This window comes from Salmo salar, chromosome 01 (genome assembly GCF_965601325.2).
Source record: "Salmo salar chromosome 01, fSalSal1, whole genome shotgun sequence".
NCBI lineage: Eukaryota > Metazoa > Chordata > Actinopteri > Salmoniformes > Salmonidae > Salmo > Salmo salar.
In genome coordinates this window covers 104,637,820-104,665,728 of record NC_138291.1, presented here as the reverse complement: position 1 = coordinate 104,665,728, position 27,909 = coordinate 104,637,820, and the positions used below count along the sequence as shown (strand labels likewise).

At 43.2% G+C, this 27,909-nt stretch overlaps 1 protein-coding gene across 3 annotated transcripts in view; it reads left to right on the top strand.

Annotated features, from left to right (window-relative positions):
• The window catches only part of LOC106577441 (adhesion G protein-coupled receptor B3), a 350,410-nt gene extending 341,909 nt beyond the window's left edge, over window positions 1–8,501 (top strand). For 2 of the 3 annotated variants that reach the window (XM_082978585.1, XM_082978573.1), the window contains 4 exons: window positions 1,749–2,545; window positions 3,372–3,407; window positions 4,093–4,197; window positions 7,278–8,501. In XM_082978585.1, the coding sequence (XP_082834711.1) occupies window positions 1,749–2,545; window positions 3,372–3,407; window positions 4,093–4,197; window positions 7,278–7,466 (1,127 nt within the window). In that variant the 3' untranslated portion in view covers window positions 7,467–8,501. The remainder of the gene's footprint in view (window positions 1–1,748; window positions 2,546–3,371; window positions 3,408–4,092; window positions 4,198–7,277) is intronic. The other variant, XM_082978578.1, reaches the window with a different exon arrangement.
• Window positions 8,502–27,909: the final 19,408 nt, after the last annotated feature.

Genomic DNA, 27,909 nt, shown 5'->3' with positions numbered 1-27,909 from the left:
ATCACAGAGAACAGCAGTACAGGCTGTTCTGTTCCCCCAAAACAGAGGGTATTTCTGACTTCTGACAAGGGAGCTTTAGAACAAAAAGCTAGCCTCTCCTGGTTATGTGTCTGGGGTTTTTGGGGTTTTCCAAGGTGAACCAAACCTTAATAAGATAAAAAGGTGTCGTAGGTATCTGGGATTTCAGGTCGAATTTGAGGAAAGTCCTCCTCAGAGGCTTGTCGGCTCTGTTGTATCAGGAACATCTAATACTCTATAGTGGCTCTTTTGAAGTAGTGTCCCTGTGTCCTATTTGAAGAGATCGGTAGTCAAGGTTTGTCTATTTCTTCCCAGCAGTATGAGGAAATAGTCATTACACTGTAAAATGGGCACATCCGGTTCATTGTTTCATTTTGTCCTGGCATTATTATTTCAATTCTTTGTTTTTACATATATTCATGAAAAGGAAATGCAACAATGGTTTGAAATCAGAATGATTTAAAATAAGCATCAATGAGAAATAAACAGATCATACAGAACAGATCATACAGAACTAACTCCCCTGTCAGTATGGTGCATTCATTCCCCACTAACTCCCCCTGTCTGTCAGTATGGTGCATTCATTCCCCACTATCCACCCTGTCTGTCAGTATGGTGCATTCATTCCCCACTAACTCCCCTGTCTGTCAGTATGGTGCATTCATTCCCCACTAACCACCATGTCTGTCAGTATGGTGCATTCATTCCCCACTAACTCCCCTGTTTGTCAGTATGGTGCATTCATTCCCCACTAACCACCATGTCTGTCAGTATGGTGCATTCATTCCCCACTAACCACCCTGTCTGTCAGTATGGTGCATTCATTCCTCACTAACTCCCCTGTCTGTCAGTATGGTGCATTCATTCCTCACTAACTCCCCTGTTTGTCAGTATGGTGCATTCATTCCACTATCCACCCTGTCTGTCAGTATGGTGCATTCATTCCCCACTAACTCCCCTGTCTGTCAGTATGGTGCATTCATTCCCCACTAACCACCATGTCTGTCAGTATGGTGCATTCATTCCCCACTAACTCCCCTGTCTGTCAGTATGGTGCATTCATTCCACTAACCACCCTGTCTGTCAGTATGGTTCATTCATTCCCCACTAACTCCCCATGTCTGTCAGTATGGTCCATTTATTCCCCACTAACTCCCCTGTCTGTCAGTATGGTGCATTCATTTCCCACTAACCACCCTGTCTGTCAGTATGGTTCATTCATTCCCCACTAACTCCCCATGTCTGTCAGTATGGTCCATTTATTCCCCACTAACTCCCCTGTCTGTCAGTATGGTCCATTCATTCCCCACTAACTCCCCATGTCTGTCAGTATGGTCCATTTATTCCCCACTAACTCCCCTGTCTGTCAGTATGGTGCATTCATTCCCCACTAACCACCCTGTCTGTCAGTATGGTGCATTCATTCCCCACTAACTCCCCATGTCTGTCAGTATGGTGCATTCATTCCCCACTAACTCCCCCTGTCTGTCAGTATGGTGCATTCATTCCACTAACCACCCTGTCTGTCAGTATGGTGCATTCATTCCACTAACCACCCTGTCTGTCAGTATGGTGCATTCATTCCACTAACCACCCTGTCTGTCAGTATGGTGCATTCATTCCACTAACCATCCTGTCTGTCAGTATGGTGCATTCATTCCACTAACTCCCCTGTCTGTCAGTATGGTGCATTCATTCCCCACTAACTCCCCTTTCTCTCCTCTCCATAGCTCTCCACAAAGACATGGGCTCTTGCCGCGCGGCGACCATCACCGGCACCCTATCCCGCATCTCTCTGAATGACGAGGAGGATGAGAAGGGTCCCGAGGGGCTCAACTACTCCACCTTACCCGGCAACATCATCTCCAAGGTGATGATCCAGCAGCCCAGCATGCACATGGGCCCCATGGGCGACATGGGTGAGGGCTGCCTGGGCGACAGCGTGTCCGACATGCGCCGCACCGTCTACCTGTGCACCGATGATGCTCTCCGTCAGTCCGACCAGGATATGGGCGGGCACGGCGGGATGGGCAGTGGCCACGACATGGGCAGCATGGGCGGTATGGGTGGTATGGGCGTACATTCACCCCAAGGCCAGATGATGGAGACAGACTACATCATGATGCCACGGGCTTCGGCGGCAGCAGCAGGATCTGGGAACTGTAACACACTTCCCACTCTCCTGAAGGACGATAGCTCCACCAAGATGAACATGGGCCTGGGCCTGGGCATGGGAGATACGCTGCCCCACGATAGGATGATGCAACACTACAAGATGGCACCGGACTTCAACATGAGCCCAACGGGGATGGGCGGGATTGGGGTCATGGAGCACATGAACATGGGGGTGAACATGGATCAGAACCTGCAGCAGCAGTACGGGTCAGGAGGAGGACAGGAACACATGCAGCAGAACCTGCCCTTTGAACCCCGAACCGCTGTCAAGAACTTCCTGGCTGAGATGGAAGAGACTGGAGGGCTGTCGAGGAGCGAGACGGGATCCACCATATCCATGAGCTCCTTAGAGGTAGGCTGGAGTGGAGAAGACCGTTGAAGTGTTGGTTTGACCTTAGAGGCAGGCTGGAGTGGAGAAGACCGTTGAAGTGTTGGTTTGACCTTAGAGGCAGGCTGGAGTGGAGAAGACCGTTGAAGTGTTGGTTTGACCTTAGAGGCAGGCTGGAGTGGAGAAGACTGTTGAAGTGTTGGTTTAACCTTAGAGGTAGGCTGGAGTGGAGAAGACTGGTGAAGTGTTGGTTTAACCTTAGAGGCAGGCTGGAGTGGAGAAGACTGTTGAAGTGTTGGTTTAACCTTAGAGGCAGGCTGGAGTGGAGAAGACTGTTGAAGTGTTGGTTTAACCTTAGAGGCAGGCTGGAGTGGAGAAGACTGGTGAAGTGTTGGTTTAACCTTAGAGGCAGGCTGGAGTGGAGAAGACTGTTGAAGTGTTGGTTTAACCTTAGAGGCAGGCTGGAGTGGAGAAGACTGTTGAAGTGTTGGTTTAACCTTAGAGGTAGGCTGGAGTGGAGAAGACTGGTGAAGTGTTGGTTTAACCTTAGAGGCAGGCTGGAGTGGAGAAGACTGTTGAAGTGTTGGTTTAAGTAAATAAAGGTTTTGTTTGTTGTTATGTTCCAGTGAGAAATTGTGGCATAGGTAAATACAGAATGAATTTGTAGCTGTGTTCAAGTGAGAAGATTGTCACGTTGTTGCCGTAAAATTAAATGGGCTTATTTTGTCATGGTTAGAATGTTATTTAGTGTTCATAAATATAATTGTAATTTCTATAGTATTCAGAAGTTAATGATCCCTCATGTTAACAGACTGTCTAATTATCTGCAATTTGTTTGTTTTGTCTTTAGAGAAGAAAATCGCGCTACCAAGATCTGGACTTTGAAGTAAGTAAACTTACTGGTTGGCAAAGTGCATGCTTCAGGCTTTTGTTGTTACACTGAGCATTTGTGTTTGCCCTACCCTTTAATTTTACTACTACCTTGTGTAGCACTTAAGCTTATTGGAGTAACATGGTTTTGACACAAAACTGATTTATTGATGTGTGGCGTAGTTAAAGTAAAAGCAACGTTGTCAATCTAAACCCGTACAGGGCAGCCAGCAAATCTCACCTGCTCTCATGTTGTTCCCCCTCCATCTCCTACATACATCCGTTGGCTATGAGTTGATTTGAAAACTGTTACGCTTTATAAAGTCACATGCACATTTCACACCCAACTTTTCCACTTTTTCTATGGAAAATATGACATTGGCTGACAGCCCAAGACACAAATGTCTCACACCACTTTTGTGGGTTTATTCCATTTCTCCATCAAATTTTCTGCATAAATGCGAAAGGTAGATTTGATAATAAAATTGGCCATAAATTATATGTAATTACTCAACTGGCTTCCATTATATGCAAAAAATCCTTAAAAGACATTGGCCCATTAGGCTTGCCGTAGTACCAGTGGCAGATGAAATGCCATTCAGAAAGGTGAACGGGTTGGAGAGGATAATACATTGCATTATAACCTCCATCCTATTATTGGCTTTGATTTCCAAACCAAAACCAACCCCTTGCCATTGCAGAAAGTCATGCACACCAGGAAAAGACACATGGAGCTGTTCCAAGAACTGAACCAGAAATTTCAAACCCTGGATCGATTTCAAGACATACCAAATATGGGCAGCATGGTGAGTAATAATACCACGAACAGGAAATCAGCAGTAACAGGAAATGGCGAAGGGCAGAGGGAGATGATTGGTCAGCGGTAGTCTGTTGTAGACCAATTACAGAGCTGGAGAAGATCCAGGTGGGGTGATTGGTCGAAGCTGGTGGTTGTCGACCAATTAGAGTACAAAACAAGATAATGTCAGGATAGATAGTCTTTTTTAGATGTCCATCCGCTCAGCAGCACACATAGTGAGCCATTGAGCAAATGAACAGATTCAGTGACATGGCCCTATACCTAACAGGCCTGCCAGCTGCTACTGGTGAGGGGGTCCAGTGACATGGCCCTATACCTAACAGGCCTGCCAGCTGCTACTGGTGATGGGGGGGGGGCGACTAGTCTCTAGTTGAGAGACTCTGTCTGAGAGAGGGTAGGCATTATCTCACTTAGGCAGTCTGCAGATTCACTGGCTCTTTCTCAATTAATCTTTCCACATTTTCTTGTATCCTATCTCCTCGCCTCCTTCTCAACCATATTGAAGGAAGGTTCAAGGTCTCTCCACTCGGACAAGGATGCAAAGAATCGAGAAAAGATCCTGCTTGGCATTCTTTACCACCACCAGGCAAATTGGGGGGTGGCAAGGTTAAGACTATGTATCATAGATGTATTGAAAAGAGCCACTGTGAGATGGTTGTCTGTCGTGGTAGTCCATCTGAATTAGAGTGCATCCATTCAAATTCAGATGTGTATCAGTCAAGACTCCGGACATGGTCAGTCAGGATTGATCACTTCTGAGTGAATGCGTTCTGCATTGCTTTCTGCACTGTATCCTGGGAATAGTATACAGACAGAAATTGGCCTGTTGTCCAAAACACACTCAGGCCTATTGTTGTGTGAGAATAGTGTCAGCTCTGCGGCATGCAAGTAGGCAGGCAGGCAGTTAGCCCCTCGGCCTGCCATGTCATGTAATCCTCTCTCTCTTCTCTCACATTTCAATCAGCCCCACTGCACAGTGTAAATCTCTGCTTGTTGCTTAGTAACCACCACAAGGACATTTATATAGAAAACTACATACCTTTGTTTTTCTTTTTTTTCTGGAATAAATGTACGGCAGTGCTGGCTGAATAAATGTACTGCAGTGCTGGCTGGGCTGGCTGAATAAATGTACTGCAGTGCTGGCTGGGCTGGCTGAATAAATGTACGGCAGTGCTGGTTGGGCTGGCTGAACAAATGTACTGCAGTGCTGGCTGGGCTGGCTGAATAAATGTACTGCAGTGCTGGCTGGGCTGGCTGAATAAATGTACTGCAGTGCTGGCTGGGCTGGCTGAACAAATGTACTGCAGTGCTGGCTGGGCTGGCTGAACAAATGTACTGCAGTGCTGGCTGGGCTTGCTGAATAAATGTACTGCAGTGCTGGCTGGGCTGGCTGAATAAATGTACTGCAGTGCTGACTGGACTGGCTGAACAAATGTATTGCAGTACTGGCTGGGCTGGCCGAATAAATGTAATGCAGTGCTGGCTGGAATGGCTGATTAAATGTACTGCAGTGCTGGCTGGGCTGGCTGATTAAATGTACTGCAGTGCTGGCTGGGCTGGCTGATTAAATGTACTGCAGTGCTGGCTAGGCTGGCTGATTAAATGTACTGCAGTGCTGGCTAGGCTGGCTGATTAAATGTACTGCAGTGCTGGCTGGGCTGGCTGATTAAATGTACTGCAGTGCTGGCTGGGCTTGCTGATTAAATGTACTGCAGTGCTGGCTGGGCTGGCTGATTAAATGTACTGCAGTGCTGGCTAGGCTGGCTGATTAAATGTACTGCAGTGCTGGCTGGGCTGGCTGATTAAATGTACTGCAGTGCTGGCTGGGCTGGCTGATTAAATGTACTGCAGTGCTGGCTGGGCTGGCTGATTAAATGTACTGCAGTGCTGGCTGGGCTGGCTGATTAAATGTACTGCAGTGCTGGCTGGGCTGGCTGATTAAATGTACTGCAGTGCTGGCTAGGCTGGCTGATTAAATGTACTGCAGTGCTGGCTGGGCTGGCTGATTAAATGTACTGCAGTGCTGGCTGATTAAATGTACTGCAGTGCTGGCTGGGCTGGCTGATTAAATGTACTGCAGTGCTGGCTAGGCTGGCTGATTAAATGTACTGCAGTGCTGGCTGGGCTGGCTGATTAAATGTACTGCAGTGCTGGCTGGGCTGGCTGATTAAATGTACTGCAGTGCTGGCTGGGCTGGCTGATTAAATGTACTGCAGTGCTGGCTAGGCTGGCTGAATAGCTGGCAGGCTCCAGAGCTACAGACAACATTAGTGACCATTGTGTATTCCCTGACTGCATAGTAACGGCTCCGATAGCTCGCTGCCCTATTTGCCTCCCTACTAGTCTCTTTGTGAGTGTCAGTGAGAGTACATCCAGATTATGGGAACAGAACGGCACACAGTCAGACACAGTGGAAGCTCGTCCTCCAGTCCGTCTTCACCGTTATTCAGCTAGAAGGGAACGCACTATTCATTTGAATTCTTCCATGATACAGCCTAACCATATTATTCACATTTGAGATACTTATCATTACCTTTTGTTACTTACACTTCTCATAGAACCATTACACCATGAATATGCTCTACCAGAACATTAGTTAAGGTGATCAATGCATCAAGGCAGTACAGCATGATTCAAAGTCTCTGCATAATCCATTGTTTGGCTACACTTTATAATAACTTTCATGGATAATCCATTATAACTTTCATATTAAGGTTTATAAATGTTTTAAAGTGATGAAATTCAAATGTATTTCTAAACAGTTTATTCATGCTTATTCATTAAAGTTATTATTAACCAATGTTACCCAATGTTTAAGAGAAAGAAGAACCGTGAACTGTAACCAGTGACAGTGAGGCATGCTCCCTTCTAAGTAATAACCCTCACATATCCCTGTATATATATATCCCTGACACTATCCTATATATTACATATAAAGTGCATATGGTATAACATATAGGAACAATTTATAGTGAACCATGTTTAGTGACTGTAAGGCATGCTACCTGCTATGTCCTGCTATGTCCCTGTCCATATGTGCTGCTAACCTGTCCCTGTCCTCCCAAGGACAAGGCCATGGCCAACAAGAACCCCTGGGAGAGCTACAACCCAGCCTGTGAGTACCAGAACTACGCCAGTATGAATGCACTAGACCCTGACCCCAAGGACTCTCTGGAGATGACCGCAGCAGAGTGGGAGAAGTGTGTCAATCTCCCCTTAGACGTCCAGGAAGGAGACTTCCAGACAGAGGTCTGATCTGATCTGATCTAAACAAACCAGGAAATGAGTCCAAAATGGCACCCTATTCCCAATGAAGTGCACTACTTATGACCAGGTCCTATAGGCCTCTTTTTCACCAGTACCCATAGGGCTCTTTTGAACAGGACTCATGGGGCTCTGGTCAAAAATAGTGCACTATATAGGGAATAGGGTGACATTTTGGATGCACTCCAGGAAGGGGACTTCCAGGAAGTGAAAACCAGGAAGAGGATAACCAGGAGAAAAATGATAACCAGGACATGGAGGAAAGGGGAAAGGATGTATTTTGCACTGAAAAAATGGACAGACTGTCCTAACAGCCTTGGCCTAGTACATATCTGGATTCTAAAGGAGTATGACAAGGACATGATGTGCCAATACCATTTAAGAGGAAAACACAGAGGACAGGAGGAAAAAATACAACAAAAAATACAACAAAAATCATCAGTGTTACTTTTTGTATTTTCACTAGTGTACTTAGTGCAGCGGGCCAGCCAGGTGGGTGTACAATATTTACCATCATGTGTTTCAGAGTACCCATGGTAAGAAGAATTGGTTTCAAAAAGGTGAAAATCTTTCTAGATGAATAAACCTCAAAAGCTAAATGAAGACATAATACCATGTCGATCCCAGCTTCGTTGGATCCAGTTTTATATTTCACAAAACTGGACCCTGGAAGCACAATGTATATATTTATGCAGGTTTTTAAAAAGTTTATAACAAGTCTGTTTGGCCATTACTATACTTTTTACTTTATAATATAAAAAATATATATGAGCGAGAGTGGCAGGCAAAGAGGATTTTTCTGTCATATAAAAATGAATGTTTGTCAAAGCTACATTCTTCATTGCTTTAAATGCAATAAAGGTAATACTCACTTTTTTATGAATAATATATTTCACAAACTTTAATACTGCAGAATCTTGCTTGAAGACTCTCGGCTAAAACTCTCTCATCTGCAGCCCTGTATAAAATATTTAAAAATGAAAAATGTTGTATGGTGTAAATAAACTTTTGTCTACATATGTTTTACTTGTGCCAATTTATTTTAATGAGAAAAAAATGCCAACTTGATCAAGCGTTATAGCGTTATAAAATGTTAACATTTGAACAAGGAATGTAAATAAAAGAGGAAATATGTTCGTACAGCTTCAGAGAACGTGTCAAGTCTATCTGGTGGTCATGCCTTTGTCAGATGTATTGCTCTTTAAACCAACAGGTTCTCCTCAGAAGCCCCGTTTATACCTTGTGCTAACATGCGCCCTTTGTTCTGATCTTTTCCACATTCTGATTGTGCCCAAATTTTTTGACAGGTGAAGACATTTAAAAGACGCATTGTGATCTTATTGTGATCAGATCTTCCTGACCAATTCCAGAGGTAGTCAGGGTGCATTGTGTCTGGATATCTTACAAGTGTAGACAGATCTAAAGTCATTGACAGGTGGCATGATTGACTTATGGCACAATATGTCTTAAAATAAATGCATGTATCTTATTTTGAAAAATATTTGTGAAATAATTTACATACAAGTATACTTGTTTACATTGCAGACACTGTGGATGGATCAGGGATATTTAATACCATGTGTAGATGCGACAAACCTTGATCAGATAGTGATTGTATCATATTGATCAGATCACGAAACCTACATGCTAGTGCAAGGTGTAAACAAGGCTTATTAAGATGTATTCCATCTGGTTCTGCCATCTTTGCTTTGCTTTTGACCTTCCATTAACAAACCCACATTAGGTTGGACAGAACGAACAGAACAGACAGAATGTACATGTGAAATGAAAGAAGTTAGGGTTACACTTCACACAATATTCCATCCATATCGTGGAAGTTCAGCGTGATAGAAATGTAAAGGCAATGTTTCCAGCGTTAGCGGAGACTTGGAAAGGGGGATACCTAGTCAGTTGTCCAACTGAATGTATTCAACTGAAATGTGTCTTCTGCATTTAACCCAACCCCTCTGAATCAGAGAGGTGCAGGAGTCATTTAACCCAACCCCTCGGATTAGAGAGGTGCAGGAGTCATTTAACCCAACCCCTCTGAATCAGAGAAGTACAGGAGTCATTTAACCCAACCCCTCTGAATCAGAGAGGTGCAGGAGTCATTTAACCCAACCCCTCTGAATCAGAGAGGTGCAGGAGTCATTTAACCCAACCCCTCTGAATCAGAGAGGTGCAGGAGTCCTTTAACCCAAACCCTCTGAATCAGAGAGGCACAGGAGTCATTTAACCCAACCCCTCTGAATCAGAGAGGTGCAGGAGTCCTTTAACCCCTCTGAATCAGAGAGGTGCAGGAGTCATTTAACCCAACCCCACTGAATCAGAGAGGTACAGGAGTCATTTAACCCAACCCCTCTGAATCAGAGAGGTGCAGGAGTCATTTAACCCAACCCCTCAGAATCAGAGAGGTACAGGAGTCATTTAACCCAACCCCTCAGAATCAGAGAGGTACAGGAGTCATTTAACCCAACCCCTCAGAATCAGAGAGGTGCAGGAGTCATTTAACCCAACCCCTCTGAATCAGAGAGGTGCGGGGGGGGGGGGGGCTGCCTTAATTGACTTCCACGTCTTCGGCGCCCAGGAAACAGTGGGTAAACTGCCTTCCGGTTACTGGCCCAACGCTCTGACCACTCTGACCACCTGCTGGTTACTGGTCCAACTCTCTAACCACTAGGCTACCTGCTGGTTACTGCTGGTTACTGGCCCAACGCTCTGACCACTAGGCTACCTGCTGGTTACTGGCCCAACGCTCTGACCACTAGGCTACCTGCTGGTTACTGGCCCAACGCTCTGACCACTAGGCTACCTGCTGGTTACTGGCCCAACGCTCTGACCACTAGGCTACCTGCTGGTTACAGGCCCAACGCTCTGACCACTAGGCTACCTGCTGGTTACTGGCCCAACGCTCTGACCACTAGGCTACCTGCTGGTTACTGGCCCAACGCTCTAACCACTAGGCTACCTGCTGGTTACTGGCCCAACGCTCTGACCACTAGGCTACCTCCCGGTTACTGGCCCAACGCTCTGACCACTAGGCTACCTGCTGGTTAGTGGCCCAACACTCTAACCACTAGGCTACCTGCTGGTTACTAGTCCAACGCTCTAACCACTAGGCTACCTGCTGGTTACTGGCCCAACGCTCTGACCACTAGGCTACCTGCTGGTTACTGGCCCAACGCTCTGACCACTAGGCTACCTGCTGGTTACTGGCCCAACGCTCTGACCACTAGGCTACCTGCTGGTTAGTGGCCCAATGCTCTAACCACTAGGCTACCTGCTGCCCCATCAGACTTCATTCACGGTAAACGCTGCATATGTCAACTCAATGGGAAATGACCTTTACATTTTTATCTGTAACGCTTCAGCCATCCAGACTGAATAGAGACCTCATTTTCTCTGATACCTCTGTAATAGTTCTGTAATTACACTAGTAATAACATTGTATTAATGTTGTTAGCGTGTCAAAGACATGAGTGAAGACATTATACTGTACATTGATATACAGTGGTGTAAACCTATGGAAAGAACAGAACATTGATATAAGGTAGTGGAGACCTATAGCTTATTACTGGGATCAGACAGAGAGATACTGAACAGAACATTGATATAAGGTAGTGGAGACCTACAGTTATTATTAGGGACAGTCAGAGAGATACTGAGCAGAACATTGATATAAGGTAGTGGAGACCTACAGTTATTATTAGGAACAGTCAGAGAGATACTGAACAGAACATTGATATAAGGTAGTGGAGACTTACAGTTATTATTAGGAACAGTCAGAGAGATACTGAACAGAACATTGATATAAGGTAGTGGAGACTTACAGTTATTATTAGGAACAGTCAGAGAGATACTGAACAGAACATTGATATAAGGTAGTGGAGACCTACAGTTATTATTAGGAACAGTCAGAGAGATACTGAACAGAACATTGATATAAGGTAGTGGAGACCTACAGTTATTATTAGGATCAGACAGAGAGATACTGAACAGAACATTGATATAAGGTAGTGGAGACCTACAGTTATTATTAGGGACAGTCAGAGAGATACTGAACAGAACATTGATATAAGGTAGTGGAGACCTATAGTTTATTACTGGGATCAGACAGAGAGATACTGAACAGAACATTGATATAAGGTAGTGGAGACCTACAGTTATTATTAGGGACAGTCAGAGAGATACTGAACAGAACATTGATATAAGGTAGTGGAGACCTACAGTTATTATTAGGAACAGTCAGAGAGATACTGAACAGAACATTGATATAAGGTAGTGGAGACCTATAGTTTATTACTGGGATCAGACAGAGAGATACTGAACAGAACATTGATATAAGGTAGTGGAGACCTACAGTTATTATTAGGGACAGTCAGAGAGATACTGAACAGAACATTGATGTAAGGTGGTGGAGACCTATAGTTTATTACTGGGATCAGACAGAGAGATACTGAACAGAACATTGATATAAGGTAGTGGAGACCTACAGTTATTATTAGGAACAGTCAGAGAGTTATAAAACCATTTATAAACTGGGTGGTTAGAGCCCTGAATGCTGATTGGCTGACAGCCGTGGTATATCAGACTGTATACCATGGGTATGACAAAACATTTATTTTTACTGCTCTAATTACGTTGGTAACCAGTTTATAATAGCAATAAGGCACCTCGGGGGTTTGTGGTATATGGCCAATATATCAAGGCTAAGGGCTGTGTCCAGGCCGCTATGCGTCGTGCCTAAGAACAGCCCTTAGCCGTGGTATATTGGCCATATACCACACCCCCTCGTGCCTTATTGCTTAAATATATACTGTTATATGTTGGTGATGGTATACTGCATATTCAGTAATGGTTTTGATGCATAGTGTATAGTTAGGGGTCAAATCAAATCAGTTATCACATCTCAGTGGAATCCTACATCATGAGCATATTGTATAGTTTCTTTAGGAATCAAATAAAAAATGACTGGCAGATTTCTGTCATTATTTTAAAGACAGGCGACATAGAGCAGCTATGAATTGCAGTGCAGAAGTGAATGTCCCCATATGTTTTAAATGACTGGCCCCAGAGCCCTTCCACTCTGTCTTCACTGTCAGGAGTTGTAGATTAGTAGTCATCGCTGCCCTCCTTTAATCTGTCACCTCACCTCTTATTCTCCCTGTGTGTCAGTCTAGCAGCCTGCTCTCTCTCTCTCTCTCTCTCTCTCTCTCTCTCTCTCTCTCTCTCTCTCTCTCTCTCTCTCTCTCCTCTCTCTCTCTCTCTCTCTCTCTCTCTCTCTCTCTCTCTCTCTCTCTCGCTCTCGCTCTCGCGCTCTCTCTCTCTCTCACACCTCTTCAATACACTGTATCTGATTTCTGACTTTAGCGGCCAGCTAACTTTCCCACTCTAATAGGTTTTATGTGCATGCGCTGTACCTCCAGAAGGTTAACTGGATAAGATCAGGCAGATTTGGCTCGGGGACTGATGGGAAGGTTGTGTGTGTTTGTCTCTCTCTGTGTGTGTGTGTGGGGGGGGGGGGTCTTGTTTGTCCTATCTGATGGGCCCGGTCTGGCCTAGCCTGCATTACGACAGCAGACACTGAAAGAGCATCAGTGTTACCTCTCAGGGAAATAGACATCCACCCACCAGCAGGAGGAGGAGACAGAGGAAGAAAAGGAGGAGGAGACAGAGGAAGAAAAGGAGGTGGAGACAGAGGAAGAAAAGGAGGTGGAGACAGAGGAAGAAAAGGAGGTGGAGTCAGAGGAAGAAAAGGAGGAGGAGACAGAGGAAGAGACAGAGGAAGAAAAGGAGGAGAAGGTGAGCATACATCATTGAAAGCCTGCCAATCTGATGGAGGAGGAGGAGGAGGGAGAGGTGGAGGAGGTGGAGGAGAGAGATGAGGAGGTAGAGGAGGGGGAGGAGTGAGATGAGGAGTGAGAGGAGGAGGAGGAGGAAAAGGAGGAGGAGGATGTGGAAAAGTCATATAGTCCTCCTGTGGCTGTACCTGACAGCGCTCGACCTCCTCAGGCCCCGCTGGAGGGCATGAAAGCCCAGGCTAAATTGAAGTAATCTCCCTTTGTCCCCCACAACAATGATCTCCAGCAGCCGGCCACCCATTTAAAACGGTGATCCAAAGCTCACCCCACTGTCATCGACATATTCCCCTGGTGTCCAAAACCCTCAAAGCTTTTCTGCCCAGCCTAGAAGTCCCCAACTTTTGATTGGCAGACATTAGTATGCATTAAACATTTACATTACATTTAAGTCATTTAGTAGACGCTCTTATCCAGAGCGACTTACAAATTGGTGCATTCACCTTATGATATCCAGTGGAACAACCACTTTACAATAGTGCATCTAAATCTTTTAAGGGGGGGGGGGGGGGGGGTTAGAAGGATTACTTTATCCTATCCTAGGTATTCCTTAAAGAGGTGGGGTTTCAGGTGTCTCCGGAAGGTGGTGATTGACTCCGCTGTCCTGGCGTCGTGAGGGAGCTTGTTCCACCATTGGGGTGCCAGAGCAGCGAACAGTTTTGACTGGGCTGAGCGGGAACTGTGCTTCCTCAGAGGTAGGGAGGCGAGCAGGCCAGAGGTGGATGAACGCAGTGCCCTTGTTTGGGTGTAGGGCCTGATCAGAGCCTGAAGGTACGGAGGTGCCGTTCCCCTCACAGCTCCGTAGGCAAGCACCATGGTCTTGCAGCGGATGCGAGCTTCAACTGGAAGCCAGTGGAGAGAGCGGAGGAGCGGGGTGACGTGAGAGAACTTGGGAAGGTTGAACACCAGACGGGCTGCGGCGTTCTGGATGAGTTGTAGGGGTTTAATGGCACAGGCAGGGAGCCCAGCCAACAGCGAGTTGCAGTAATCCAGACGGGAGATGACAAGTGCCTGGATTAGGACCTGCGCCGCTTCCTGTGTGAGGCAGGGTCGTACTCTGCGAATGTTGTAGAGCATGAACCTACAGGATCGGGTCACCGCCTTGATGTTAGTGGAGAACGACAGGGTGTTGTCCAGGGTCACGCCAAGGCTCTTAGCACTCTGGGAGGAGGACACAATGGAGTTGTCAACCGTGATGGCGAGATCATGGAACGGGCAGTCCTTCCCCGGGAGGAAGAGCAGCTCCGTCTTGCCGAGGTTCAGCTTGAGGTGGTGATCCGTCATCCACACTGATATGTCTGCCAGACATGCAGAGATGCGATTCGCCACCTGGTTATCAGAAGGGGGAAAGGAGAAGATTAATTGTGTGTCGTCTGCATAGCAATGATAGGATAGACCATGTGAGGATATGACAGAGCCAAGTGACTTGGTGTATAGCGAGAATAGGAGAGGGCCTAGAACAGAGCCCTGGGGGACACCAGTGGTGAGAGCATGTGGTGCGGAGACAGATTCTCGCCACGCCACCTGGTAGGAGCGACCTGTCAGGTAGGACGCAATCCAAGCGTGGGCCGCGCCGGAGATGCCCAACTCGGAGAGGGTGGAGAGGAGGATCTGATGGTTCACAGTATCAAAGGCAGCCGATAGGTCTAGAAGGATGAGAGCAGAGGAGAGAGAGTTAGCTTTAGCAGTGCGGAGCGCCTCCGTGACACAGAGAAGAGCAGTCTCAGTTGAATGACCAGTCTTGAAACCTGACTGATTTGGATCAAGAAGGTAATTCTGAGAGAGATAGCAGGAGAGCTGGCCAAGGACGGCACGTTCAAGAGTTTTGGAGAGAAAAGAAAGAAGGGATACTGGTCTGTAGTTGTTGACATCGGAGGAATTAAAGTCACCATAGATCTAGTGGGAGTTCCCTATGTAATGGCCAGATCACAGGAAATTGTCTGTTCATTCTGCCCTACCTGGGCTTATTCTATGTCTCTTTTGAAAATAGGTAGTCCACTCTTTTCAGCATCAACTGATTTTGGTTAAATCTTCAAATTAAAACTTTTATTTTGGTGTTCAGAATGGCAATGGTTTCACAGTATTTTAGAAGGGGATTGAGAAAATGTTTTTTCTCTTATACACATGGATTGGTTGTACAGGTAGTGTACAGGTAGTGTACAGGTAGTGTACAGGTAGGCTACTGTATGTTGACATATTTATCATAATCATACACCTTTTCCACCTTATTCAACAATCAGCCATGGCCAGTGGATCAGGGTTTCCTTGGGAAGAGGATACATGTTTCAGAGTAGCTATGATATTCTACTTCCTGTCAGATTAGGTGCTAGTAGAAATAACACTGTTTTACCAGAGAGCCTTGTATTCTTCAAAGAAGCCTCAATGTCATGGGTTATTTCCTGTCAGAATGGATGCCACTTCAGCCAATGGCTTTTATCCTGAAATAAACAAGGACATTTCACTGCACATTTGGATCCCTGATGAAACGTGTTATTTACTACACTCCATTAATTCATCACTGTTCATTGGCCTAGTTTAATACCAGTCATCTGTGGCTGTCAAAACACACACACACACACACACACACACACACACACACACACACACACACACACACACACACACACACACACACACACACACACACACACACACACACACACACACACACACACACACAAACACACACACGCACACTCACTCACCCACACACACGCATACGCACAATAACACACACACACTCACCCACCCACCCACCCATCCACGCACGTGCGCACACACACACACACACACACACACACACACCCATGCACATGCACACACATACGCACGCACGCACGCACGCACGCACGCACACACACACACACACACACACACACACACACACACACACACACACACACACACACACACACACACACACCCATGCACGTGTACACACACACACACACGCACACACGCACGCACTTGCACACACGCATGCGCTTCAACACACACGTTTGTGTTCACAGACTGAAGTGAGCATCTGCTCAGAAAAACACCCATATCTCCTACCAAGCCCCACCATCCACCCCTTCTCTGTGTCCTCGTATGACCGCAGCAGACCACTTCTACCTCTTCTCTAGACACACGTCCATCAGAAATAATAACATGAATAATAATGCCATCCTTTGCAAAGTAAGTACAGTTGGGAGAAATCCATGAGAAAGAAACCTATGCCTCCCTCCAACCCTCCTCTCTGTTTTCATGTGATCAGACCACTTCTGCCTCTTCTCTAGACCCCCGTCCATCAAATATAATAATACTGTCTCATCCTTTGCTTTTCAAAACAGGAAGTGCATTTGAGAGAAAGGTGGGCGGGAGGAACCTAGGCCTCCCCCTCCAACCCTCCACTGTATCCTGGTGTGACCAGAAACCTCGGCAACCTCTCCCCTAAAATCCATCAACCTGTCATCCTTATAATGTCATCCATCAACCTGTCATCCTTATAATGTCATCCATCAACCTGTCATCCTTATAATGTCATCCATCAACCTGTCATCCTTTTAATGTCATCCATCAACCTGTCATCCTTATAATGTCATCCATTAACATAATGTCATCCTTATAATCTCATCCATTAACATAATGTCCTCCTTATAATAATGTCCTCCTTATAATAATGTCATCCTTATAATAATGTCATCCTTATAATAATGTCCTCCTTATAATAATGTCATCCTTATAATAATGTCATCCTTATAATAATGTCCTCCTTATAATAATGTCAAACTTCTAATAATGTCATCCTTATAATAATGTACTCCTTATAATAATGTTAAACGTATAATAATGTCCTCCTTATAATAATGTCATCCTTATAATAATGTCCTCCTTATAATAATGTCAAACTTATAATAATGTCAAACTTATAATAATGTCATCCTTATAATAATGTCATCCTTATAATAATGTCCTCCTTATAATGTCATCCTTATAATAATGTCATCCTTATAATAATGTCATCCTTATAATAATGTCCTCCTTATAATAATGTCAAACTTATAATAATGTCATCCTTATAATAATGTACTCCTTATAATAATGTTAAACGTATAATAATGTCCTCCTTATAATAATGTCAAACTTATAATAATGTCCTCCTTATAATAATGTCAAACTTATAATAATGTCATCCTTATAATAATGTCCTCCTTATAATAATGTCATTCTTATAATAATGTCCTCCTTATAATAATGTCAAACTTATAATAATGTCATCCTTATAATAATATCCTCCTTATCATAATGTCATCCATCAACACAAGGTCATCCATAAAATAATGTCATCCTTATCATATGTCATCGTTATAAAAATGTCATCCTTATAATGTCATCCACCAACATAATGTAATCCCTGTAATAATATCATCCCTATAATAACATCATCCTTATCATATTTTTATACTTTTAGTAATGCCATCCTTATAATAATGTCATCCTTATAATGTCATCCTTATAATAATGTCCTCATCATAATGTCATCCTTATAATAATGTCATCCTTATAATAATATCGTCCCTATAATAACATCATCCTTATCATATTTTTATACTTTTAGTAATGCCATCCTTATAATAATGTCATCCTTATAATGTCATCCTTATAATAATGTCATCCTTATCATAATGTCATCCTTATAATAATGTCATCCTTATCATAATGTACTCCTTATAATAATGTCAAACTTATAATAATGTCCTCCTTATAATAATGTCATCCTTATAATAATGTCCTCCTTATAATAATGTCAAACTTATAATAATGTCCTCCTTATAATAATGTCATCCTTATAATAATGTCCTCCTTATAATAATGTCAAACTTATAATAATATCCTCCTTATCATAATGTCATCCTTATAATAATGTCCTCCTTATCATAATGTCATCCTTATAATAATGTCATCCTTATAATAATATCCTCCTTATCATAATGTCATCCTTATAATAATGTCATCCTTATAATAATATCCTCCTTATCATAATGTCATCCTTATAATAATGTCATCCTTATAATAATATCCTCCTTATCATAATGTCATCCTTATAATAATGTCATCCTTATAATAATATCCTCCTTATCATAATGTCATCCTTATAATAATGTCATCCTTATAATAATATCCTCCTTATCATAATGTCATCCTTATAATAATGTCCTCCTTATCATAATGTCATCCTTATAATAATGTCATCCTTATAATAATATCCTCCTTATCATAATGTCATCCTTATAATAATGTCATCCTTATAATAATGTCATCCTTATAATAATGTCATCCTTATCATAATGTCTTCCTTATAATAATGTCATCCTTATAATAATGTCATCCAGCTCTCCTTTACTGCAAAAGTCCAACTTGACCCTCTTTTTATATACAGTATTATATATATATATTTTTTTTTTAATAATTTAAAATATATAAATAAAGTCATTATATTCTACAGAATATAATTAATTAAGCACAATGAATTAAGAATATAAATAATTAAGCACAATGCTTTAACACATTTAATTGCTTCAAGACCATGTACAGTAATTGATATCTGGCTGAGAAACACTTAATTATTTTTATTTTTATTGAATATTTAACTATTAAAGTCAGTTAAGAACAAATTCTTATTTACAATGATGTCCTACACCGGCCAAACCCTGACAACGCTGGGCCAATTGTGCACCGCCCTATGGGACTTCCAATCACGGCCAGTTGTGATACAGCCTGGATTCGAACCAGGGTGTCTGTAGTGACACCTCAAGCACTGAGATGAGGTGCCTTAGACTGCTGCACCAGCCCTCCGAGTGCATGAATTCTGGGATTCCATTTATTACAGCTTCAGGTTGTATCTGAAAACATACTAACCATCAAATCCTTGCTTTCTCCATCCTTGTTTCCTTAATTCCTCTGAAATTTCATTGGAGGAGGAGGTCTCAGGGTCTCCTCCAATTCCCTTTCAGAAGAAGGTCAAGGACAGAGGAAGCAAGGATTTGACGGCTATAATGTTAATTTTATTTAAACTATATTTGTCCAGGTAGTGTCATTGAGCTCAAATCTATCGGTCAAGAGAGACCTTGAAAAAGACACAGCCTCAGTAAAATTACATCAAATAAAATTGTATTTTTCACATGCACCAAATACAACTGATGTAGACTTTACCGTGAAATGCTTTCTTACAAGCCCTTCCCAACAATACAACATTTAAAAATAAAATAGAATAGTAACTAACACAAAAGGATTTAAATAAAGCACACAAGAATAAAACTACAGTATATACAGTACAGGTACCAGATCAATGTGGAGCTATATACAGGGAGTACCTGTACACACACACACACACACACACACACACACACACACACACACACACACACACACACACACACACACACACACACACACACACACAGGAACGGCAGAGAGAGAAAGCTGTGTATAGGGATGTGGTTTTCTATTTTTGTGACCTCCATCTCTCTAGCAATTATCACTGTCACCACGGCAACCATTAGGCCAACTCTCACCACAAACGGTATGTTGCAGACCTGGGTTGAAATGCTATTTCCAATCAATTCAAATACTTGATCTATGTTTGATTGAGCTTGATTGGCGGATGCCCCCCGTTGTACTCTTTGTGGGTGTTCTCTATAGAACAAGGCTCAACCCCGTCCAATCCTACACCGTTCATAGATCACTTCTGCCTGACTATAGAAGAGCAGTCTTCAGTCAATTCCAGACCACTAGTAGCGTACAATTGATTTCCAGGGGAGCTTCAAAGAAACACATTACATTGATAACCTTTCTAGTGAAAGATAGCAGTAGCCACTGCAGGAAGCTTGGTGGGTGACCTTTCTGCAGCTGAACGATAATGATGATACCAGGAGGATTATTCAAATCCATTTCAAGGCAAAGAGGTTGAATTGAGACATGTTGGTCAGTGATAATAACAAGCCTATATCCTCCACGTAGGTTCCTCTCTCTGCACGTGAACATTCTGATCGTGACATTCTTCCATCTCATAATCGTGTTAAAATGATGTCCAGCTTTTCAGACACGCTATTGATCATTCATTCAAATGCCCGTTTATATTGATTTGTGCGTGGAAAAGTCCTCATCCTCCACCTTCTAAATCAGTCTGAGTAGAAAACACCCGCCTGGGGTCGTTGAGTTGACTAGCAAGTAAACACTGTCTCACAGCAACACAGAACCAATAGAATAGTCGGGAAAGTGTAATCTCCGCCCATCTGGGACTCCAGGCAGGCTAAAACAAATGCTCAAAGTATTTGAAAAATATTGAATAGTATTTAAACCCAGATTTGATATCTTGCTGCTTTAGTCCCGCATCAATGATTCAATCGATTTGTCTTCCTTTTGACCTGACCTACTGAGGAACTAATGTCTTCTTAGAAAGGGAGATGGAAATGAACACAATACCGTGGCATTGTGGGGTATTTCTGAATTGGCAATGTGCCTGAGAGAGTAGGCAGACTTCAGGCACTTAAATGTTGTTCTCACTTCCCACCAAACTTGTTCTAACAGATATATCTAAAATTAGTCTCCTAAAATGGCAGGGAGCTTAGCAACACACTATTGCAGGCCCCACACTAGCATACCACTTAGAATGCATCAAGGCTATTACAATTTAAATTTTAACATTTTAGTCATTTAGCAGAAGTTCTTATCCAGAGCAACTTACATTAATGTTAAGATAGCTAGTTGGGACAACCACATATCATGGTCATAGTAAGTACACTTTTCCTCACTGAAGTTGCTATCAGCTAGCAAGGTCAGAGCTAGTAAGGAAAATAATAAAAAGTCAAGTGTTAGTTATCTATGTATTGGACTAGCATTGTGATTAGTTATCTATGTATTGGACTAGCATTGTGATTAGTTATCTATGTATTGGACTAGCATTGTGATTAGTTATCTATGTATTGGATTAGCATTGTGATTCGTTATCTATGTATTGGACTAGCATTGTGATTAGTTATCTATGTATTGGACTAGCATTGTGATTAGTTATCTATGTATTGGACTAGCATTGTGATTAGTTAACTATGTATTGGACTAGCATTGTGATTAGTTATCTATGTATTGGGCTAGCATTGTGATTAGTTATCTATGTATTGGGCTAGCATTGAAACATACAGGCCTGTGTACTACATCTATGTTGACTTCAGTATACAGTATGTACAACTATTTAGCTCTGGGAAAATGTAGCTGTGGCATGTTGACTTCAGTATACAGTATGTACAACTATCTAGCTCTGGGAAAATGTTGCTGTGTCATGTTGACTTCAGTATACAGTATGTACAACTATCTAGCTCTGGGAAAATGTAGCTGTGGCATGTTGACTTCAGTATACAGTATGTCCAACTATCTAGCTCTGGGAAAATGTAGCTGTGGCATGTTGACTTCAGTATACAGTATGTACAACTATCTAGCTCTGGGAAAATGTAGCTGTGGCATATTGACAGGCTTGTTGACAGGGCCAAATAGTCTTCATTGGGGAACTGACTGTTGTAGACTGTGTCAGGTCCCAGTGGTTCTAGAGGGCAGAGAGGTTAACCAGGGGCTGTAAAACACGGCATCAACATAACCACACTGCTCCTGCCCTGCCTTGCCTGAATTCCCCTATCGTTGCCAGTGTTCAACTCTCCAGAGGCCTGCTGAAGGCTAGAGTAACACAGTGAAAACGTAGTGTGAACTAGAAGTCTGTCATCAGACAGCTAGGAGTCTCAGTGGAGGGACCCTACTGTAGTCCACTATGGCCTGGTGCCAGATCTGTTAGTGCTGTCTGTAGGAGTTTTGGGAAAGATAGCACTAACAGATCAAATAAAATCAATTTGTATTTGTCACATGTTTCGTAAACAACAGGTACACTAACAGTGCTTACTTATGAGTCCCTTCCCAACAATTCAGAGTTAAAGATAAAGATACAAAATATATTTTTTAAATAGAAATAGTGAAACGAGAGAGGGGAACTGGCCAGGCAGAGACAGCAAGGGCGGTTCGTTGCTCCAGAGCCTTTCAGTTCACCTTCACACTTCTGGGCCAGACTACACTCAATCATAGGACCTACTGAAGAGATGAGTCTTCAGTAAAGACTTAAAGGTTGAGACCGAGTCTGTGTCTCTCACATGGGTAGGCAGACCATTCCATAAAATGGAGCTCTATAGGAGAAAGCCCTGCCTCCAGCTGTTTGCTTAGAAATTCTAGGGACAATTAGGAGGCCTGCGTCTTGTGACCGTAGCGTACGTGTAGGTATGTACGGCAGGACCAAATCGTAAAGATAGGTAGGAGCAAGCCCATGTAATCCTTTGTAGGTTAGCAGTAAAACCTTGAAATTAGCCCTTGCCTTAACAGGAAGCCAGTGTAGGGAGGCTAGCACTGGAGTAATATGATCAAATTTTTGGGTTCTAGTCAGGATTCTAGCAGCCGTATTTAGCACTAACTGAGGTTGATTTAGTGCTTTATCCGGGTAGCCGGAAAGTAGAGCATTGCAGTAGTCCAACCTAGAAGTAACAAAAGCATGGATTACATTTTTGGACAGAAAGTTTCTGATTTTTGCAATGTTACGTAGATGGAAAAAAGCTGTCCTTGAACCTGTCTTGATATGTTCTTCAAAAGAGAGATCAGGGTCCAGAGTAACGCCGTGGTCCTTCACAGTTTTATTTGAGACGACTGTACAACCATCAAGATTAATTGTCAGATTCAATAGAAGATCTCTTTGTTTCTTGGGACCCAGAACAAGCATCTCTGTTTTGTCCGAGTTTAAAAGTAGAAAGTTTGCAGCCATCCACTTCCTTATGTCTGAAACACAGCCTTCTAGCGAGGACAATTTTGGGGCTTCACCATGTTTCATTGAAATGTACAGCTGTGTGTCATCCTAGCAGTGAAATGTAACATTATGTTTTCGAATGACATCCCCAAGAGGTAAAATATATAGTGAAAGTGATAGGGGTCCTAAAACGGAACCTTGAGGGACACCGACATTTACAGTTGATTTGTCAGAGGACAAACCATTCACAGAAACAAACTGATATCTTTCCGACAGATAAGATCTAAACCAGGCCAGAACTTGTCCGTGTGGACCAATTTGGGATTCCAATCTCTCCAAAAGAATGTGGTGATCGATGGTATCAAAAGCAGCACTAAGATCTAGGAGCACGAGGACAGATGCAGAGCCTCGGTCTGATGCCATTAAAAGGTAATTTACCACCTTCACAAGTGCAGTCTCAGTGCTATGAAGGGGTCTAAAACCAGACTGAAGTGTTTCGTATACATTGTTTGTCTTTAGGAAGGCAGTGAGTTGCTGCACAACAGCTTTTTCTAACATTTTTGAGAGGAATGGAAGATTCGATATAGGCCGATAGTTTTTTATATTTTCTGGGTCAAGATTTGGCTTTTTCAAGAGAGGCTTTATTACTGCCACTTTTAGTGAGTTTGGTACACATCCGGTGGATAGAGAGCCGTTTATTATGTTCAACATAGGAGGGCCAAGCACAGGAAGCAGCTCTTTCAGTAGTTTAGTTGGAATAGGGTTCAGTATGCAGCTTCAAGGTTTAAAGGCCATGAATACTTTCATCATTGTGTCAAGAGATATAGTACTAAAACACTTTAGTGTCTCCCTTGATCCTAGGTCCTGGCAGAGTTGTGCAGACTCAGGACAACGGAGCTTTGGAGGAATACGCAGATTTAAAGAGGAGTCCGTAATTTGCTTTCTAATGATCATGATCTTTTCCTCAAAGAAGTTCCTGAATGTATTACTGCTGAAGTGAAAGCCATCCTCTCTTGGGGAATGCTGCTTTTTAGTTAGCTTAGCGACAGTATCAAAAATAAATTTCGGATTGTTCTTATTTTCCTCAATTAAGTTGGAAAAATAGGATGATCGAGCAGCAGTGAGGGCTCTTCGATACTGCACGGTACTGGCCTTTCTAGGGAGTTTTTCCTAGGGAGTTTTTCCTAGCCACCGTGCTTCTTTCACATGCATTGCTTGCTGTTTGGGGTTTTAGGCTGGGTTTCTGTACAGCACTTTGAGATATCAGCTGATGTACGAAGGGCTATATAAATAAAAATAAATTTGATTTGATTTGGTACTGTCTTTCCAAGCTAGTCGGAAGACTTCCAGTTTGGTGTGGTGCCATTTCCTTTCCAATTTTCTGGAAGCTTGCTTCAGAGCTCGTGTATTTTCTGTATAGCAGGGAGCTAGTTTCTTATGACACATGTTTTTAGTTTTTAAGCGTGCAACTGCATCTAGGGTATTGCGCAAGGTTAAATTGAGTTCCTCAGTTAGGTGGTTAACTGATTTTTGTCCTCTGATGTCCTTGGGTAGGCAAAGGGAGTCTGGAAGGGCATCAAGGAATCTTTGGGTTGTCTGAGAATTTATAGCACGACTTTTGATGCTCCTTGGTTGGGGTCTGAGCAGACTATTTGTTTTGATTGCAAACGTAATAAAATGGTGGTCCGATAGTCCAGGATTATGGAGAAAAACATTATGATCCACAACATTTATTCCACGGGACAGAACTAGGTCCAGAGTATGACTGTGGCAGGGAGTAGGTCCAGAGACATGTTGGACAAAACCCACTGAGTCGATGATGGCTCCGAAAGCCTTTTGGAGTGGGTCTGTGGACTTTTCCATGTGAATATTAAAGTCACCAAAAATTTGAATATTATCTGCGATGACTACAAGGTCCGATAGGAATTCAGGGAACTCAGTGAGGAACGCTGCATATGGCCCAGGAGGCCTGTAAACAGTAGTTATAAAAAGTGATTGAGTAGGCTGCATAGATTTCATGACTAGGAGCTCAAAAGACGAAAACGTCGTTGGTTTTTTTTTTTGTAAATTGAAATTTGCTATCGTAAATGTGTAACGGCCGTTGCAGGGAATAGACCAAGGCGCAGCGTGGTTAGTGCTCATCATGAAATGTATTGAAATAAACACTGAATCAAAAACCAAAGTGCAACAGCTAAACAGTTCTGTCAGGTAAGAATACTAAACAGAAATAAACCACCCACAAAACCCAAAGGAATACAGGCTACCTAAGTATGGCTCCCAATCAGCGACAACAATGAACAGCTGTCCCTGATTGAGAGCCATACCAGGCCAAAACAAAGAAATACAAAACATAGAAAAAAGGACATAGAATGCCCACCCTAGTCACACCCTGGCCTAACCAAAATAGAGAATAAAACCCTCTCTATGGCCAGGGCGTGACAAAATGTTAGCAACACCTCCACCTTTGCGGGATGTACGGGGGTATGGTCACTAGTGTAACCAGGAGGTGAGGCCTCATTTAACACAGTCAATTCATCAGGCATAAGCCATGTTTCAGTCAGGCCAATCACATCAAGATTATGATCAGTGATTAGTTAATTGACTATAACTGCCTTTGAAGTGAGGGATCTAACATTAAGTAGCCCTATTTTGAGATGTGAGGTATCACGATCTCTTTCAATAATTGCAGGAATGGAGGAGGTCTTTATTCTAGTGAGATTGCTAAGGCGAACACCGCCATGTTTAGTTTTGCCCAACCTAGGTCGAGGCACAGACACAGTCTCAATGGGGATAGCTGAGCTGACTACACTGACTGTGCTAGTGGCAGACTCCACTAAGCTGGCAGGCTGGCTAACAGCCTGCTGCCTGGCCTGCACCCTATTTCATTGTGGAGCTAGAGGAGTTAGAGCCCTGTCTATGTTCGTAGATAAGATGAGAGCACCCCTCCAGCTAGGATTACTCCGTCACTCCTCAACAGGCCAGGCTTGGTCCTGTTTGTGGGTGAGTCCCAGAAAGAGGGCCAATTATCTACAAATTCTATCTTTTGGGAGGGGCAGAAAACAGTTTTCAACCAGCGATTGAGTTGTGAAACTCTGCTGTAGAGCTCATCATTCCTCCTAACTGGGAGGGGGCCAGAGACAATTACTCGATGCCGACACATCTTTCTAGCTGATTTACACGCTGAAGCTATGTTGCGCTTGGTGACCTCTGACTGTTTCATCCTAACATCGTTGGTGCCGACGTGGATAATATCTCTATACTCTCTACACTCGCCAGTTTTAGCTTTAGCCAGCACCATCTTCAGATTGTTGGGGTAAAGTGACAAGGCAACAGGATAGATAATAGACTGAGCTGTAGCAGCAGCGTATGTGGAGCAGTCGCTGTAACAGCAGGGTATGTGGTGTGCGAGTGTGTGGTGTCAGTATGCATGTGTGCATGTTATGTGTGTGGGCGGATGTAGTGTGTGTGTAATGCTTGTTGAGGTGTCAGTGTAAGTATGTGTGAGTGGGTGGAGTCCAGAGTCAGTGCAAGAGAGTCTGGGACCAGGCTACAAGACAACACAAACAGATCTAGGACCAGGCTACAAGACAATACAAACAGATCTAGGACCAGGCAACAAGACAATACAAACAGATCTAGGACCAGGCTACAAGACAACACAAACAGATCTAGGACCAGGCTACAAGAAAACACACAGATCTGGGACCAGGCTACAAGACAACACAAACAGATTTGGGACCAAGCTACAAGACAACACAAACAGATCTGGGACCAGGCTACAAGACAACACAAACAGACTTGTGACTAAGCTACAAGACAACACAAACAGATCTGGGACCAGGATACAAGACAACACAAACAGATCTGGGACCAGGCTACAAGACAACACAAACAGATCTGGGACCAGGCTACAAGACAACACAAACAGATCTGGGACCAGGCTACAAGACAACAAAAACAGATCTGGGACCAGGCTACAAGAAAAAAAAATATATATATATATAATAATAATAATATATAGTACCAGTCAAAAGTTTGGACACACCTGCTCATTCAAGGGTTTTTCTTAATTTTTACTATTTTCTACATTGTAGAATAATAATCAAAACTATAAAATAACACATATGGAATCATGTAGTAACTAAAAAAGAGTAAAACAAATCAAAATATATTTTTGATTCATCAAAGTTTCCACCCTTTGCCTTGATGACAGCTTTGAACACTCTTGGCATTCTCTCAACCAGCTTCATGAGGAATGCTTTTCCACAGTCTTGAACGATTTCCCACTTATGCTGAGCACTTGTTGGCTGCTTTTCCTTCACTCTGCAGTCCAACTCATTCCAAACCATTTAAATTGGGTTGAGGTCAGGTGATTGTGGAGGCCAGATCATCTGATGCAGCACTCCATCACTCTCCTTCTGAGGTCAAATAGCCCTTATACAGCCTGCAGGTGTGTTTTTGGTAATTTTCCTGTTGAAAAACAAATGATAGACCCACTAATCCCAAACCAGATGGGATGGCGTATCGCTGCAGAATGCTGTGGTAGCCATGCTGGTTAAGTGCGTTGAATTCTAAATAAGTCACTGACCGTGTCACCAGCAAAGCACCCCCACACCTCCATGCTTCACGGTGGGAACCACACATGCAGAGATCATCCGTTCACCTACTCTGCGTCTCACAAAGACATGGCGGTTGGAACCAATAATCTGAAATTTGGACTGATCAGACCAAAGGACAGATTTCCACCAGTCTAATGTCCATT